This window comes from Pristis pectinata, chromosome 3, assembly GCF_009764475.1.
Source record: "Pristis pectinata isolate sPriPec2 chromosome 3, sPriPec2.1.pri, whole genome shotgun sequence".
Lineage (NCBI taxonomy): Eukaryota > Metazoa > Chordata > Chondrichthyes > Rhinopristiformes > Pristidae > Pristis > Pristis pectinata.
This window is the reverse complement of record NC_067407.1, coordinates 40051373-40070026: the sequence shown is the minus strand read 5'-3', so window position 1 is coordinate 40070026 and position 18654 is coordinate 40051373. Positions and strand designations below refer to the sequence as shown.

General features: G+C 40.1%; 1 protein-coding gene across 2 annotated transcripts in view; it reads right to left on the bottom strand.

The window, feature by feature from the left end:
• The window catches only part of dnai4 (dynein axonemal intermediate chain 4), a 57523-nt gene that overhangs the window by 24167 nt on the left and 14702 nt on the right, over positions 1 to 18654 (bottom strand). For both annotated transcript variants that reach the window (XM_052012508.1, XM_052012509.1), the window contains exons 3-9: positions 18424 to 18610; positions 12610 to 12792; positions 12171 to 12277; positions 11162 to 11318; positions 8403 to 8542; positions 5212 to 5379; positions 976 to 1170 (exon numbers count right to left, since the gene is read on the bottom strand). In XM_052012508.1, the coding sequence (XP_051868468.1) occupies positions 976 to 1170; positions 5212 to 5379; positions 8403 to 8542; positions 11162 to 11318; positions 12171 to 12277; positions 12610 to 12785 (943 nt within the window). In that variant the 5' untranslated portion in view covers positions 12786 to 12792; positions 18424 to 18610. The remainder of the gene's footprint in view (positions 1 to 975; positions 1171 to 5211; positions 5380 to 8402; positions 8543 to 11161; positions 11319 to 12170; positions 12278 to 12609; positions 12793 to 18423; positions 18611 to 18654) is intronic.

Genomic DNA, 18654 nt, shown 5'->3' with positions numbered 1-18654 from the left:
GCCGAGTGGCTGGATGCACTTCTTATCTGCCCTTTCAGCTTTCCTCCAACAACGTGCAGCCCCATTCATTTGAATGAGTTCACTGACCTTAATTAAATGGCAAGCTAAACTTGCTTCTAATTTTATTTTGCTGTATATTTATATTTTTAATAAGTTAACAGTAGCTTAAAGTGCTTTTAAAAATTTTGATTTTTTCCCCTATTTACTTAAATCAATTTCAACAGTTTTTAAAATGACTCTAAATAACACTTAAACATATACAGTCAAACATCCCTTCTGACAGCATGAGCTATCAGGGTAGTGCTGAAGACACCACCTCCAGATGCATTATATAGAGATCTGCTCATTACTTGCTGCCCTGATACTATTAAGGAATAAATGCAGAACGAAGGCCTCAAGGTTATTGAGCAGGGTATAGAGGAAAATCTCAATATAGGACTCTGTCAAATTTTGTTATGCTCCATTAAAGATTTTGTACAAGTGCAAGTTCTTTTGTATATATTGAAAGCAAACTTACAAACTTTCATTTGATGAGAAGGTACAAGTTATTTTTTTAAAAAACTGTCTATGATCATCCTTTAGATCCATTATAAAATGAATCTGTGGATGCTTTTTATTAAAACAACAAAAATATCTTCACAATTTTAACTCTGCAAAACTCACTAATGCACAGGATACTATTGTTGCTGACTCAATAATGAAGGGTCAATTTAAAATTTTCACTAAGAGAGTGAGGAGAAAGTTCAATGCAAAGCAAAAAGTTGTTAGGACATAATGCTTTGCCATTGGGAATATTAGATCTTAGCATCTTTCAAAAGGAAGAATACACATTTCAAACATAAAACAGCTGAAAGCAGCAGGAATGTGGAATTTGTTTTGGATTGCTTGAACAAGGCACTGGGAGACTGGATGAAAGGCACTTTTTTCTGTCCACACATTTATAAACTATAATAGTTCTTAAACATTATAATTTACCAGGTAGTATAGGTAGCTGCCGATAAGCAGCAAGTTTAGGCTGGAAAATATTCTCCATAATGACACGCTCCATAATAAATAAATCTTGCTTCAGTTTCTCATTTTTAAAGATTTCTTCAAGGTCCTGCTCCGTTTCTTCCATAGTTTGGACTGTGACAAGACTTTCTGACTCCCCAGATGAGGTGGATCGGCTTTCTGTAATCACAGCAAATATTTTAGATGTCAAAATATAAATTTTGTTTTGCTACAGAATTTAGTAGCCAGCTTGGTTCATTCATCAGATCACAAAGCCTCAAGCAATGTACCTGCTCCTTCAGGCTTTGTCAGGTTGTCCATAACATTTGAAAACATCCTATTGTCCAATGTACATACCACTACAATTGCTTTTATCTTTCGGTAGTATACAGAATCCCAGGAGCGACTGCCTCCAGACACCACTGGGCCTCTGTAGTATGAAAGGTCATGGCTGTCACGTGACACCACTGAGCACGTGGTTGAAAGCAACACCACTGTCAAAGTCTGGCTTCACCCACCTATTAGTACACACCCTTGACCATTGGCTCCTGTACACACCTTTGTACCTGGCCGTGAATCATTGGATTGTTTGAATTACCTGGGCTGGCTCCACCCAGCCCTCCAGCACTATAAAGAATGCCACATGTGCGTGGTTTGCTCTCTTTTGATTGCTCCAGGAGCCGAACAACGCCAAAGAGACCATTGGTAAGGGTGTGCACTTCCACAGGGGTTAAGAGCATCCTAGGTAGATTCCCGGGAGCGTAGAGCCGATGCTTGCACTGGGTCAGGGAGGTCAGGCATTGTATTGTTTCTTCCCTGATCAGTTGCAACCAGTTTGTTGTGTGCGTGTGTGTGCATGTGCACATCTCACCCTCGTTGCGATTTCCCCCACGTTCGTGATCACCTGTGTGCGTGTGTGTGCGCAAGTGTGCATCTGTTCCTGTCTATTCTGTCCCGGCGTTTGTCTATATGAATAAATCATTTTTAAACTCCAAAGACTGTGTCCAGAGTCCTTGCCCTTTGAGACTGCAAAGAACCTTTCCTACAACAGCCTCTGGATTGTAAAATTGGCAAAGACTATGTAAAAAAAGAAAGAATTGGGAAACAAGGCTCTTAAGAACATTTTCTATCTTATTGCAATGATGCTTTTTGATCCTTTTGTCAGCACCAGGCCAAGAGTCATAAATCTGTCAATGTCAGATCATCCTTGTAATTACTTTTCAGGTGGAAATAATCACATACATACAGCAGGTTAGCAATTGCCTTTAACTGTAATAGTGGCTGAATAATAATAACAAACCTTAACGCGTTATATATAAACTCAGGGGAAAGGCACAAATATCCATCAGAGCAATGCCAAAACTCATTTGCCCCATAATTTCTAAGAACATTTGTATAATAATAATAATAATAATAATAAAAGCAGCAGCACATGCAGTTAACGTGTAATGCCCCTGCACAAGTTTCTAGTAAATTCAGGTTCAGTTTCCCAATAATTTGTCTACAATCACATTCATCCAATGTAGAGAGAATGAGGCTTAAAAGCACAAGTTTTCAGAATTTTACAGAACACGAGGTTGGACTTAATTTCTTTCAAGATGAACAAAGGTATGAGACCTGCCTTAGATGAAATGAAATTCACTTTTTTCTTCTATTCTGTATACTCTACAAGTTCAACAGACATCAGAGAATATCTAGCAATCTTTCTGGCAGTGGTGAATTTTATAATACATGTGCAGAGCTCCAATTACTGGTTCCCAAAGCTAGGTTGAAGGAAGTTTATGCACTAGTGGCGCTCTGCTAATATTACAAAAATTCAAAATTAGAGGAGTAATAGTTCCGCAGGACCTTGCACCATAACTACGGACACATAGGCCTAAAAATAATTAGAGAGTATTAAAATTGCACAGAGCTGCACACTGATGCCCTTTTCCAAAGTTCCATCTAGAGCTTTTATCAGGGAAATCATTGTGCCCTCTGGGCACGGAGGTAGTGCAAGGCAACAGCTAAGCTCTCCTGGCAGGAGATTGCATGGGACACTACCATTAGGAGTGAATTTCCTATATCTGCATAATCAGTATCTGACACCTATATTCTAACAGATCTTCATGTCTGGTCTGCCTCATCCATTGGGCTGAAGGGAAAGTAGGGAAAGGGAGTAGGAAAGGGAAAGTAGTTTTCTCCCCAAGATTAGAGCTTGGGGAACATTCCCTAATGCAACAACAAGCTTCAAACTGAGAAGAGGCATAGATAAGCACCAGTGGCCTGGAAAGATTCCAAGGCAGGGATCAGGCCCGGACTTCAACGGTGAGAATATCCACACATGCAAGCCTTTACTTGAGATCACAGGAGGTTACAGGTTGCAATGTGGACCATATCGGTGAAGCTCACCCTGCATAGACATTGGCTGTCAAAGACTATATATTGGAGCATGGATAGATTAGGTCATGGTGATGAATCCTACAATGCCTCCTTTCATGTGGCCTCTTCAACTGCCTCCTACCCCTATGCCATGCCATCCAATGGACAAATACCCATTGGAAGTCGGTTTTGATTGCAAAAAAGCAATTAAGATGCAAGAAATGCTCAATCATAACTGTGATTAATGTTTTGACTCGGCATTGAGACCACAAAGTGCTATGGAACAGCCTGACAGAAAAGTTGTTTGAGTATGATTGGCCCTTTAAATAGTATGGTTTCAAGGGAAGTAATTTGTTCTGAGTAAATTAGGACAGTCAAGTTCTGATCAGAGAAGTTGAAAATCATGCCAGAAGGTAAGGAACCGATTTTGGTATTGGTTTATTATTGTCACTTGTACAGAGATACAGTGAAAAACTTACTGCATACTGTTCGTACAGATCAGTTCATTGCACAGTGCGGATACATTGAGTTAGTACAGAGTGCATTAAAGTAGTACAAGTAAAAAAAAAACAATAACAGAGTACAGAGTAAAGTGTCACAGCTACAGGGAAGTGCACTGCAGGTAGACAATAAGGTGCAAGGTCACAACAAGGTAGATTGTGAGGTCAAGAGTCCATCTCAACGTATAAGGGAACCGTTCAATAGTCTTATCACAGTGGGATAGAAACTGTCCTTGAGCCTGGTGGTATGTGCCCTCAGGCTCCTGTACCATGTATATTGCACTATTGCTAACATCATTGGTGTAAGCATAGAACAGTACAGCACAATACAGGCCCTTTGGCCCACAATGTTGTGCTGACTTTTAAACCTTTCCTAATACTATCTAACGCCTTCCTCCCACATATCCCTCTATTTTAAATTCCTCCATATGCTTATCTAGTAATCTCTTGAATTTGACCGATGTACCTGCCTCCACCACTGCCCCAGACAGTGCATTCCATGCCCCAACCACTCTCTGGGTAAAAAAACCTTCCTCTGATATCTCCCTTGAACTTCCCCACCCATTACTTTAAAGCCATGCCCTCTTGTATTGAGCATTGGTGCCCTGGGAAAGAGGTGAATCTCATGCCAGAAACCTAACTGCTTCAGCAGAAGAGAGAGCATCAAATATACACAACCTCAACAGTTTGAAGCTGACTTTTTTTTATATAAAAACTGCCCAAAACTGTGTCTTCAAATTTTCCAAGTACCAATCAAACTCCAGTGCAGTTCTCTATTCAGCAGACATACGTACCCTCAAACAAAAATCAAACAATGCACAAAATGAAAATGAACAAATGCCAAACAGTATAAAAAATACCAAATGGTATAAATCAATTTTCAATACAACATGGATAGCATATTTACTCAGCAGATGGCACTGCTGCCTTACAGTTCCAGTTCAATCCTGGCCTCAGGTACTATCTCTGTGCAATTCACACATTCTCCCCAGTGACCATGTGGGTTTCTTCTGGATGCTCCAGTTTCCTCCCCCAACTTTAATTGGCTACTGTAAATTACCCCTCAAGTGGAGATAAATGGCATAATAATCATGGGAGGTAATACTAGGCATTGAGAGAAAATAAAGTTGCAAGGCTACAGTAAAGTTATGAAAGGGGAAAGGGGGATAGAATTCTTCTACTGAGAGCCAGCAGAGACCCTATGGGCCAAATGGCCTCCTTCTGTGTTGTATTAGCTAAGAAAACAAATGAGAAGTTAGGAAGTCATAATGACTTGGTGTGTAAATCCAGGAAATTTTATGGAGGAATACCAGTTGGTATGATCTCTATTCAGTAGACAGTTTTATAATTCCATACTTACCTAATCCTAAAGAATTTAGAGCTGATAAAGTTCGAATGACAGTTTTGTCTAAACTAAGTTGTGCTTGCGACAAATCCTTATTCAGTTTCGTTTGATTGAAGGAGGAGTCTTCACGTGGTTCTCTTTCTTTAAAGCTATCATACAGGTCCCATGTTGTTGCCATAACAGCTAGAAAGCAAAAAGGACAAGCAGTGTAGTTTGTCAAACCATCATTTGAATACCTCAACTAGTTTTTCCAAACATAGAAAGTTTTTGACTGCCAGCAGAAATAATGCTGATGTAAACAACTGGGGGCAGGTCTTTGCACGAATGGTAGGATGTGGGGTATCAAATGTATGTAATCTCATGAGTTTGAAGCTCAGCATACTTCAACTCCCCAGTCCAATCTCCATCTGATTGGTTAATTTGCACCTTATCACATTAAGATCATGCACCTTTCCTGGATAAGTTTCAAACAATGCATCAGAAGCCTATATAAAGCATGACTGTGCCTCTTATTAGAAGTTACACTCAGTTCCAGGAAATACGTTTTGTAAACAAAGAAAAGCTGCACTCGATGAATTCTAAATCGTTAATGTGGCCAGTAGATTATTTGAGCAGGATCTAATTATTGCTTTTAGTTGTTATGTTTATTTTTGGTTATACTGTTGCGCAAGTTATGTCTAACTTATGTTAATTTAAGTTTATGTAATTTATGTTTGTCATGTTTATAATTTACCGTCCTACTGCTGCCAAGAGCTAACTTTTCATGGCATTTATCCTCAGGGTATGTATGCCCAACACAAACTTGAACTAGAACTTGCCTTAAAAAAAGCACATGCATTGAACCAACTTGAACACTTCAACCTACTATTATGAAGACTCAGACCTACTATAGTTCAGCCCGAGAGTCTCACAAGTTCTGAGTCAACATTTTCTCTTCCCTCTACAAACATTTAGCACTAAAAATTGGAGCATTTATTACCATATCACATGCAAAACACTCCAGACCCTCAAGACCTTATAAAAGGTAAACTAGCTGAGAATATAGAATTAAATTATAAGCAAATAACCAAAGTACAATTCTATTAACAATTTTCCCCTTCTTCTCATGAAGTTGTTAAGAATAAGTGTATGAGTTGGCAGCATGTGAATCACTGTACTGCCTCATCATGTAATTACACATCAAAGGTTATTGATTGTTATACTGAAATTAAAGGTAATTCTTGACCAAAACAATCTCCATTTCTGGAGTATATTTGAAAGGTCACAAAAATCATTGCCAAGCCTCACAAGGACATATTAGGGCAGATGACCAAAAACTCAGTCAAGGAGGCAGGATTTAAAAAGCATTTTAGAGGAAAGGCAGTAGAGAGATGAGGCAGGGATTTCCAGAGTTTAGGGATTTGGCAGCTGAAGGTACAGCCAGGAATTAAAGCAGTGTAAGTATCTCAGGAGAGTTGTAGGCCTGCTGAAAATAAGTAGACATAGGAAAGTGCAAATAATGGAAGGATTTGAAAATGGGTGTGACTTTAAAAAGTGACATGTTGCTGAAGCAAGAACCAGTATAGGTTAGTAGGCACAGGACTGAAAGGAATTTGGTGCAGGTTAAAACACAGACAAAAGCTTTGGATAACTTCAAATATATACAGGTCATGCAGCAAAACTTACGGTATATCTATTTAGAATCCTAACAAAAATACACCTTTGTCCTTCATGGCTTCCCATGGTAAAATTTAAAAGGTAGATCCTACAAATTTGAAATCTTCCTTTTCATCAGTTTTATAGCCTGGGGTCATAAGAGGAATTCATGTGTAAAATGTACTCCACAGTATCTTTCACAACATCCACATTTGAGTCCTTAATATTCACTTCTAGCTTCGTTATCCGTGAGTGAGATACATGAATACAACTCATCAGGGTAGAATTTCCACCTTTGCACAGATTAGGGTAGATATTGTACCCGCAATTATGCTAATTTTGGATTTCTTTCTCATTCTCCCTCAAACGCATTTGCTTATCAGCAAAAGCAAAATCTGGCATGAATTGACACAACTGGACAGTGTTTTAGAATATAATTTCTTTTTGATTTAGCATTCCTCCTCATTGCCCCCTGATTTAGAAAAGTGAATATTAAAAAGCAAAATGCTGCAGATGCTGGAAAGCTGAAATTAAAAAAAGACATGAGAAATATTCAGCAAATCAGGCCATATTTGGAGAAAGAATTAATGTTTCAAGTAAATGAAAGGTCATGGATCGATAACATTAACTCAGTTTCTTTCTCCAAAACCACGATTTTTGGATGACCTGTGCAAATTTGAAGTTATCCAAAGCTTTTGTCTGTGTTCTAACCTGCGCCAAATCCCATTCACCTTTCAGGCTTGTGGTTATTAACCTACACTGGCTCCTGCTTAAGCAACATATCATGTTTAAATTTACAACCTGCAGAGAATTTGCAGCATTAATGTTAATGAAATGTGATTGTCAATTACATTTCAAACAGGCAGTCACTCTAAGAACCATCTGTGTAGATCCGCATAGACCCACCATTCCTACATTCAGCCAGGCCAATAAATCATGCAATCTCCATCTCAGACAGGCTCCAAATTCCTCCTTTGCATTGCCAAAGTGCCCAACATCTATTTCATGGGCAGTACAGCCATTTTTTAAAATCTTTATCAATATGACAGGGGTGAACATTCAGCTTGTAATGAGTATCCCATCTCCCACCATATTAGAACTTTGAGGACCTGGCTAACATTCATAAAATGTTAGCTGTGAAGCTGAACTACAATGCCCACAGTTCTTAATACATTGCCTGATAAACACTGCCTCCTTCTTTAACAGGATCTCAAAAGCCGAAAGCTCAAAAACTCAAATGGAGACAATTTTGAATTTGTGTGACAGTTAAAATTGGTTAAGATAAATCGGCAGTCAGTTTTTGTCCTCTCCCAATTTTTTGTTGCTTTTAAATCAGGAGAGACGCAAACTATGCTGGAGAATCATAATCATCTACATCACACTATTGCAGAAAATTTACATAAACCTTCAGGTTTTCTCCTTGTTTAGTGCAGAATTTCAAAACAGAAGTTTGGCCTAATTCATCTCACGTTTTTGACCCTCTTCAAACTTGGAGGTATTCTGCATTATGTGCCAAAACATTTCAAGTATTTTTTTTTAAACAAAAATGTTTAGTTTACTTTACAGTTTACCTGTTTCTTTTGTGTTAATTTTGTCACACTGAACTTCTTTGGTCTTTTGTGCTCCAGTGAATGTCTGCGCCATCCTTTCAAGGTAGCGATCATTGCCAACTCGCTCTTTGCAGAGTTCAATATATTGAGCATTCCTTTCCCTTAAAATTAAAAAAATTGCCGAAGTTTGCATTAACCTTTGCTACAAATGTTGTGAGGAGAAGAGCAAAGATAGGGATTAGCTGTAATTTTATCATGGAGGTTTTGAACTGCCAGATCTGTTCATATTTTATGACATTTAACATGTTTGTAGTGCTATATAAAGATACTTGGCATTCTTACCAAGTCACTCCTGGTATGGCACATTAAAGACCTCAATCCAAAGAACATTCCGCATCGTTGCTATTTTCTGTGCTTCTTCCAAGTGTTCAACATGGAGGAGCACTGATTCCTCAGCCAAGTGAGATAGTTTGGTGCACTATTTTATATTCCCCAAAATCCTTAGATTTGAAAATTAGCAAATGTAACTTCTTAATTCAAAAAGGGAGACAGAAAGCAGGAAACTAAAGGCCAGTTAGTTTAACATTGGGAAAATATCAAAGCTATTATTAAAGACATTATAGCCAGGAATTCAAAGTAATCAGGTAGTCAACATAGTTTTGTAGAAGGGCAATCATATTCACATGGGTAGAAATTGGCAGGCTAACAGGAAACAGAGAGTAGGCAAAAATGGATCTTTCTCTGGTTGCAAGTTGCATCAAATGGTAAGCCACAGTACTGGGGCCTCAATTTTTTTTTTAATTTCTGTAAATTACTTGGATGAAGGCACCCATAGGCATGGTTGCTAAATTTACTGATGAGACAAAAATAAATAAGAAAGCGAGTTGTGGAAAGGACACAAGGAGGTTACAAATGGATACAGATAGGGTATGTGAGTGAACAAAGATTTGCAAATGAAGTATAACAAGGAGAAATATGAAATTGTCATTTTGGAAGCAAAAATGAAAGTGTATAACCTAATTGGTGAGAGAATGCAGAACAACGAGATGCAGAGGAATCTGGTTGACCCAATGCATGATTCACAAAGTACTAGTATACAGGTGTAGCAAGTAATTAGAGAAACTAATAGAATGCTAAAACTAAATACAAAAGCAGGGAGATTATGCTTCATTTATATAGGGCTCTGGGTGAGACCTCATAAGTATTGGTCTCCTTATTGAGGAAAGATGTAAATGCATTTGAGACCATTCAGAGTAGGTTTACTAGACCATTACCTGAAATGATGGGTTGTCTTATAAGAAAAGGTGGGACAGAGTAAGCTGGAGTTCAGAAGTGTGAAAGTGGGCAATTGAAATACAAGATCCCAAGAGGCCTCGAGAGGGTGGATGTGGAGAGGATGTCATAGAGAGAGAGACAGTACAGAAGTAGGCCTTTCAGCCCACTGAATCTGCAGTGACTATCAAGCACCCACTTACACTCATCTGATTTTATTCTCCCCACATTCCCATCAACTCCTCTGAAATTCTACCATTCATCACCAAATGAGTGGCATCTTATAGTGGCCAATTAACCAACAAACCTGCACATCTTTGGGACTTGGGGCAAAACCGGGACATCCTGAAGAAACCCACGCAGTCACAGGGAGAGAACATACAAACTCCACATGGGTAGCCCGAGGTCAGGAGTGAACCCAGGCTGTGGAGGCTGTGAGGCACCAGCTCTACTAGCTGTACCATCATGCCTCCCTTTTGTAGCAGAACGTGGAGCTAAGAATAACTGTTTAAAAAAAAGGCGACACACACTTAAGACAGAGATAAGGTGATTTTTTTTATTCCACCTCAGAGATTCCTGAGTCTTTGGAACTCTTTTCCTCAAAAGAGAAGCAGATTCTTTGAATAAGTCTTTAAGGAAGAGGTAATAGATTCTTGATAAGCAAGGAGATGAAAGGTTATTTACTGCAGGTGGGATGTGAATAAGAGCATTGGTTTCAATCAGATCAGCCATGATCGAATTTCTTGGTGGAACATGCTAGAGGGGCAAGAGGCCTACTCCTACTCCTAATTCACAAATCCATATGCAAGTTTGTAATATAAAGCTAATGCAAACAAGGTCAGCAGTTCTTGAGAGTGGACAAGGAGAAAATGTGTCCAGCTTCCTGACTTACGAAAGTGGGAAATATTTGTCCTCCAAGATTCTCATGATCACATATTTTTCATATTGTCTTAGGATTTAGGAGGCCATTCAGCCGACTGGGTGTCTGCCAGCTCTCAGAGGAATTGCATCAACTCCATTCCACCATTTATTTGATATTTCACATTGGGCCCATAGGTATGGTAGACAGTTAAGCCCATTGACTCTGTGCTGCTCAGGGATCTTCTGTTGTACAGTGGGGCTTATTGTGGCACCATCCAGCACAAGCCCTACCCACAAACTATCCCTTATTGTTGGCAATTCTAGTGGAATATGTGGAGACCAGAAGCACAGACTCTGGCAAGGCAGTAGCAAAATGCTGCTGATAGCATATGTAAATGCAATAGCAAAACAGAACAGGATACCATGGCTATCATTTTATAGTGGCCCAAGGTGGGCTAAATACATATAAAAAGAGATCAGTCAAACCAATATCAGACAAGTGCCATATTTCACAAACTCTAGATCGATCTGCAAAATAAGCAGCAACCAGACAACATTGAGAAACTGCTTCCAGTGAAAGCAGCTCAGCTATACAAATGGTAGATTAATCAAGTTATTTGGTAGGATGTTTATGATAAGACACTTACTTGACAGCTTCTGCTTCCCTTGAATCCACTGAAATCATTTCAACTGGAAGATCCAGAAAGGTATATGTTTCAGTCTCTGTCAGATACACATCAACAATCTTATTAAGTTCATCATCTGTCAGTTGTTCTCGTACGTTCTCTCTCCGCATTTGGTCATCTGAAATCATAAGCATTTATGAAGGACACAGAATAGTAATAAGCATTACTACCCAAAGTTGATAGGTTTTTTTAAAATTATGAAATATTTTTATTCAATGGGAGAAAATTGTTTCCATGGATCATTAACTAAAGGACACCAATTTAGGACCATCAACAAAAGAATAAAGGGAGCAGCTAGAATAAGTTTTCCGAGGCAGATGGTTGTTAGGAAAATAAATGCCCCAGCATGGCCATTATAGCTTCAAAAAGGAAAATGGCAAAGTAACAGTTAAAATACCATGGAATGGTGGGGTAACATACTTGCTTTTTGAGAAAACTTGCATAGGTGCAGCAAGGAATCAGAAGGCTTCCTTCCCTACCCTAACATTTTATCCTTCTATAATTTTCCTACTCAAACAATATCCTGCTAACACTTTAGCTGCAGTCATTAGCTTAGATAGTAATCTTCAAGTGATAAATGGTTATCATTCTGGATACAAGACCTGACATGATTAAAATAATTTGTAAAACTTAAAATCCTCTTGAATTCCCTTCCAGCACCATTAATGAAAACTTTTGAGAAAGGATCATTATGTAAAAATAATAGCTGAAAAAGCAAAAGATAATACAGCCATCATAATTTGCAGTGACATTAAATGTGGTAATAGGATTTTTCATGACACTTCCTTCTCAATAAAAGAACAAGTAACTAAAATAATAAACTTTTTGAATCAGTAACAAGGAACTTAATGAACTTGATATTGGAAAAGAAACCTCGTCCTTTCAGCCACAATACAGACATAAGTATTCAAATATTATACTTGCAAATCTGTATAGTGTTAAGCTACAATAATATCATGACAAATATTACATTGTACACTTGCAGTATCCTGTTGAACACCAGTGTCACCAATGTCGTCCATTGAATCTGAAAAAGTACGACTTGATCGGGAGATACTACCACTGTCAAAAGTGGACCTGTGGATAATAGAAGAAAGAACATGGATCCTGTTATCAATACATTGACATTTAAGAAATGCAGGTAAATACAGCCCAACATTTTGTTTTGATCTGAAATTTGTCTCTGCTTCTTCTGAAATGCACTGCTCTATCTCATATGATACATGCCAAATTTTGAGATTTCATACCAATTTTGAAAAAAGTGGCCCAAAAAACCCCTAACAGCCAAAAGGCTTAATTCATGTCAGACACCATAGTGAAGCCCATGTTACCAGAGATGTACAGATAGGGTGCTAACTCATTCCGAAACAATGTTCAAAGAATGTGTTTTAAGGCAAAGTGAGAGTTACCTGGTAAAGGGTCCACCAAAACTAACGTTCGCTGCAGTCTGATAGACTGTACCAATGAAGCCATAGTCAGAAGATGTAAGCTCTTGTGAGGAGAAAATTTTACTTTGCCTGGTTTGTGTAAAAATTGGGATCCAAAAGGATGAGAGGGCGAGGACTGAACATCTTTCCATTCTCATCAAATATCTGGAAATGAGATACAAACATCAGTATCATTTGAACATGATCAATAACATATTTAGTAAGAACTCATTTATCTAGTATGTGCCAGATTCAATTGGCACGAATTAACTGATATCAGCCAGGGCACTCCATCAGCTTAACCTGATATCAGCTTGGCTGCTCTCAGCACTGTCCCAAAGCTAGCCCAGGCAACCCTTGGCACTGCCCCGGTGTTGGACCTGTAATCCCTCGACATTGCCCCTCAATTGGCCTGGCTGTTCTTCCTAATATGTCCGTTACCAGAGAGCACCTGATGACCAAGCTTCTACAGTCAGCCACGACAGTGATAAATCAACAAAAAAGTTCAATAAAATGAAGATTCCAAACTAAGGCTCACCATTTATCTTTTATTCTCCACTCCTTGCCTTATGGTGTGGATCTGTCTTGCTTGTGTCCTAACAACTTTATAAATGCCTCAATCACATAAGCATTCATATTGTCCTACTATTCAAACAATAGCAAAGAGGGCATTGCAAATCAGGCTAATTGTGTACTAAGGTTTTTAATTTCCCATGGAAATCACTGAGATGTAATCAAAATCTGAAAACTGGTTTGATTTTTCCAATCAAGCGTTAGGCTTTCCAGTTTATCAGAACATTCTGTGACATAGACTAGTTGATTCAGCATAGATCAAAATGGCTCTTTCTGCATTCTTGTAAAAGTACTAATTAGCTTATTCCCTATGGGACAAGCATGAGAAGGACAGTTCTGTTCTATGTTTCATGTTCTATAACAGGAAGAACAATTACATTCTTAATTGGTATGAGCCTGCTGATCATTTACATCTGTCCAGTTAGTTGCATTTTAATGGTTTATGATGCATAGAATCCTGTATGCCAAACTGTTTTCTTGAAAAGCACTGATCAGGACTGAACAACAGAGCCGAGTGTACAGATAAGTTTGTTCAACTCTCTACAATGTTAAATCATAGCATCATAAAATTGTACAGGATGGAAACAGGCCACTTAGCCCAACTCACCGATGCCGACCAGTGGGCACCCTTCCATACTAATTCCATCGCCCAGCAGTTGATACATAGCCTTCTACGCTGAAGCAATTCGAACGCTCATCTGGAGACTTCTTAAATGCTGTCAGTGACCCAGCTTCCACTACTCTCTCTAGCAGTGCACTCCAGGTACTCACGACTTTTTGGTGAAAAACATCCTTCTAACATCTCCTACCCCTTACCTTAAATCCATGCCCTCTAATTTTATTCACCTCTGATAAGGGGAAAAAAGATCTCTGCTGTCTACCCTATCTATGCCTCTCATAATATTGTATATCTCAATCAGTTAAGATGTCCCCTCTTCCTCCACTCAAAGGAAAACAGGCGTAGCCTCTCCAGTCATTCCTCATAACTAAAACACTCCATCCTAGGCAATATCCTGGTGAATCTCCTTTCCAGCACTGTCACATCCTTCCTGTACCTTGGTTACCAGAACTGCACGCAATTACTCAAGCTGAGGTCAACCAATGTTTTATAAAGTTGGAGCATAACCTCTCTACTTCTGTATTCAATACCTTGACTAATAAAAGGCCAGGATCCCATATGCCTTACTAACCATGTTATCTACCTATGGAAAGCTTGAAGTGGAAAGCATTTAGAGTTTTGAATCAGCTGATTAACCAAGCAAAGCAAAATGCATTGAGGTAGACGGTAAGTGATCAGCGGAGAAAGTGAGCTTGATGCACTATTCCTTTAACACTGTTTAATATGCAAATTAAACAGCACTCACATTATAAGTCATACAAGGAAAAAGAACCAAAAACTATTCTCATCATTAACATCAGACTTTTTCTTTGGAGATACTTTTTTTTCCTCTATTTTCCAAGCCTCTAGCAAGATTCACTATATTGGGTGGGGTAAACAGGAGGATGAAGAAACAAAGTACCGAGACCAAAAGACAGAAATGATCAAAGATGGAAAGCACTTTATAAGCAATTTCGTCTACTTACAGAGTGGACCTTGTGTCTTATCATAATTCATTTTGTTGCATCCAAAGCCCAATTATTATACTTCATAAAGGTCAATTGATTCAGTTCAAGCAGAGAACACTCTTAAATAACTTTACATACATATCTGATCTAAATAAATATAATTTCTTGGTTACATCCATCAGTTACCATCTTCATTTTGCCTAAACTAGATAGTTGGATAAAGACAGAAAAGTCTATTGTAGAATTAATAGGTCATAAAGTCACAGTTATACAGCATGGAAACAGGCTCTTGGGCCCAACTTGTCCATGCCGACCAAGACTTCTATTCAAGCTGGTTCCCCATTTGCCCGAGTTTGGCCCATATCCCTCTAAACCTTTTTGGATCCATGTACCCTGTCTAAACATCTTCTAAACATTCTAATTGTACCTGCCTATACAGCTTCCTCTGGAAACTTGTTGCATATATCCACCACCCTCTGTGTAAAATAGGTCCCTATTAAATCTTTCTCCTTTCACTTTAAATCTACGTACTCTGGTTTTAGACTGCCCAACCCTGGGACAAAGACTTCAAATATCTACGTTATCTACATCCCTCATAATTTTATATACCCTCAGCTTCCTACACTCCAGGGAAAAAAGTACCAGCCCTATCCTTATAACTCAAGCCCTCCAATCCCAGCAATGTCCCTTGTGAATCTTTTTCCGCACCATTTCTTATTTTAATATGTAAATTTGGCCATCACTGTACTATTTCCTTGCATCTTTTTAGTATAACAATCTAGTTTTAATAAAGATTAGTATCTAGAAATTTAAATCACATAATGGTTTATATCAGTACTATATGACTGAAAGGTTCGATTCCCCACCACTCCCCCTTTAGAGTGAAACATGACAATGAACGTTTCTGGATTTGTTTCCCATCACTCTAGAAATTCAACTGGGCACATCTTGTGTGAGCCATGTTTGCATGCTTGATGCAACTTCTGCTTATGTGTTCTTCAAATTATGTCATACCTCCATGCAGAGCTCCATTTGGATTGTTGCTGAAGAAATCAGTCAATGATGTCCTGCAAACAGCTGACACTTTCAGGACAGCTAACCCCACAATGCAAGACCCATTTTGTACTTCCTATCTTTCCAGATCATTTCCTTCACCCCCTGCCCAATTTAATGACTCTAGCTACTCACTATTCTTACTTCCATTCCTTTGCCATGCACATTCCTAGTTGCAACTCCCTGATCACAATAGGCCCCAACTCCCTTGAGATCCCAAACTTCATGATCGTGAACTCACCAATCCCCTGAAGTCCCCAGTCCCCTAAATTTCACAAAGTACCACCAAACTCCATCACCCCCCACAATGCATCAATTTAGTCAGCTGATCTTCACCCCAATACCTAGGACCTGACTGGGCCTCCCTCCATCCCCCAATTCACCCCCAACCTCGTTCTAAATTGTTTTCCACAAGAGCTCCAAGTGTGCAAAGGAAAATGTGTAACTGCTGTTCAGTAACACTTGTGACCATAGTACTCAGGTATCTCTGATGCTTACTGTGGCAGACCCATGATCAAAATGTTAGCTGGTAGGTTGTGTATCACTCATTCATGCAATAGAGACACAAGAGACTGCAGATGCTGGAATCTGGAGCAAGAAATAATTGGCTGAAGGAACTCAGTGGACCGAGCAGCACCTGTGGGAGGAAAGTTATTGTCGATGTTTCAGGTCAAAAGCCTGCACCGGGGCCAAGAGTGCAGAGGCGAGATGTTGTATAAAGAGGAGAAGGGGAGTAGTGAGACAGGAGTCTGAGGTGATTGGTGGACTGAGGAGCAGTGTAAGATGACTGAGTGGAGTTGGGAGACAGGGGCAGGTGAATGATAGATGGAGCAACACACAAACCACTAGAGGAACTCAGTGGGTCAGGCAGCATCCATGGAGGGAAATAGACAGACAACATTTTGGGTTGAGACCCTTCATCTGGACTGAAAGATAGAGGGGAGACAGCCAGTATAAAAAGATGGAGGGAGGGGTTGGAGCAAGAGCTGGCAGGCAACAGGTGGATCCAGGTGAGGAGGGATGACAGGCAGATTGGGGGGGAAGGGGGTGGTGAAGAGAGTGGGAATAGCGCCAGAAGCTGGAGAGTGATAGGTGGAAGTGACAAAGAGCTGAAGATGGTGGAATCTGATAGGAGAGGAAGGTGGAGCATGGAATCAAATGAGGGAAGTGGGAAGGGCAGAGGGGATGGGAACCTGTGGGAGAAGTGTGTGGTGATAGGCAGATGGAAAGGATGGAGGAGGGGAGAGAGACATGGTGATGGGGGCTGGATAGAACAGGAGGAAAGAGAAAAGGGATAGAAGGGAAGCAGTTACCAGAAGTTAGAGAATTCAATGTTCATGCCACTAGGCTGAGGCTACCCAGGCAGAATACGAGGTGCCGTTCCTCCAGTTTGTATTTTGCCTCAACCTGCCAGTGGAGGAGGCAGAGGATAGATATCGGTATGGGAATGGGGAGGAGGATTAAAATGGCCGGCAACAAGGAGATCCAGACGGCCACAGCAGGCGGAGTGAAGATGCTCGGCAAAGCAGTCGCCCAGTTTGCATCTGGTCTCACCAATGCAGAGGAGGCCACAACGGGAGCACCAGATGCAATAAATAACGCCAGGGGATTTGCATGTGAAAGACTGTCTCAACTGAAATGGCTGTTTAGGGCCCTGGATGTTGGCGAGGTGCAGGGACAGGTGTTACACCTCTTGTGGTTACAGGGGAGAGTGCCTGGGGAGGGAGGGGGGTGGGAGAGGAGGGATAAGTGGACCAGGGAGTCAGAGAGAGCGAGAGAGAGAGAGTGATCCCTGTGGAAAACTCTTGGGCTGGGGGGGGGGGGGGGGGGGGGGGCAGGGGGTGGGTGGAAGAGGTGGTTGGTGGGGAGATCCCATTGCAGTTGGCAGAAATTGCAAAGAATGATATGCTGGATGTGTAGGCTGGTAGGGCGATAGGTGAGGACCAGGGAAACTCTATCCCTCTTCTGCCTGGGGTGTGGGGGGATGGGGGTGAAAAAATGGGTTAAGGACAACAGTGCAGGAAATACAGGATATGCAGGTGAGGGCTCCATTAATAATGGCGGGGGGGGGGGGGGGGGTGGCTCATGGTTTAACAATGTCACTTAGACATTAACATTGAACTGTTATGTTTGACATCAAGTCTCAGCCTCACCAGGAGGAGGAGAGTAGAAAAGTGCCTTTCACATTTTGCATGTTCCCAAGCATGCACTTTTCCCATTCAGAATGGGTGGAATTTGGGAATGTATGCCATTGAGTTCTATTAAGCCGATTAATATAAATGGTTGATTTGTATCTCAACTTTATTTATTCACCGTTTCTTTACCAAGCACACAAAATACTCTTAAGACTCAGTCTTGAAAATTTCATTTGATGAAAAGGGCCTCCTCAGATCTTCAGCAATACTGCTTTGAAGCCAACATTAATGCCTAAAACCAATTTCTTTCTCCTCTTCCATGAGGATGAGAGAAAGAGAATGCCTAGAATCTATTTAAAGCCTCCACTATGGCATAATTGAGATTGATAAACTGCTTTGGATGGAGAAATGTTGCCACAAATGCTAAGTGTTCATATTTAAACATGATGCTCAATACATAACACTGTACCTGTGTTACATGTCGTCCTCCCGCACTATAACCTTTATCCAAGAATTTGTCTGTTTGTAGACTTATCCTTGGGCGACCACTTGATCCTAGAAAACTCAACGAGTTTCTTTGGCTGTATTTACTGCCTATGTTCCCAATGCTGCCATGAATAGAATGTTTCTTCGTACTTCCCCCAATTTTGGATGACCTACAGTGTCAAATCAAAACAAGCTATTAAACATACAAATATAC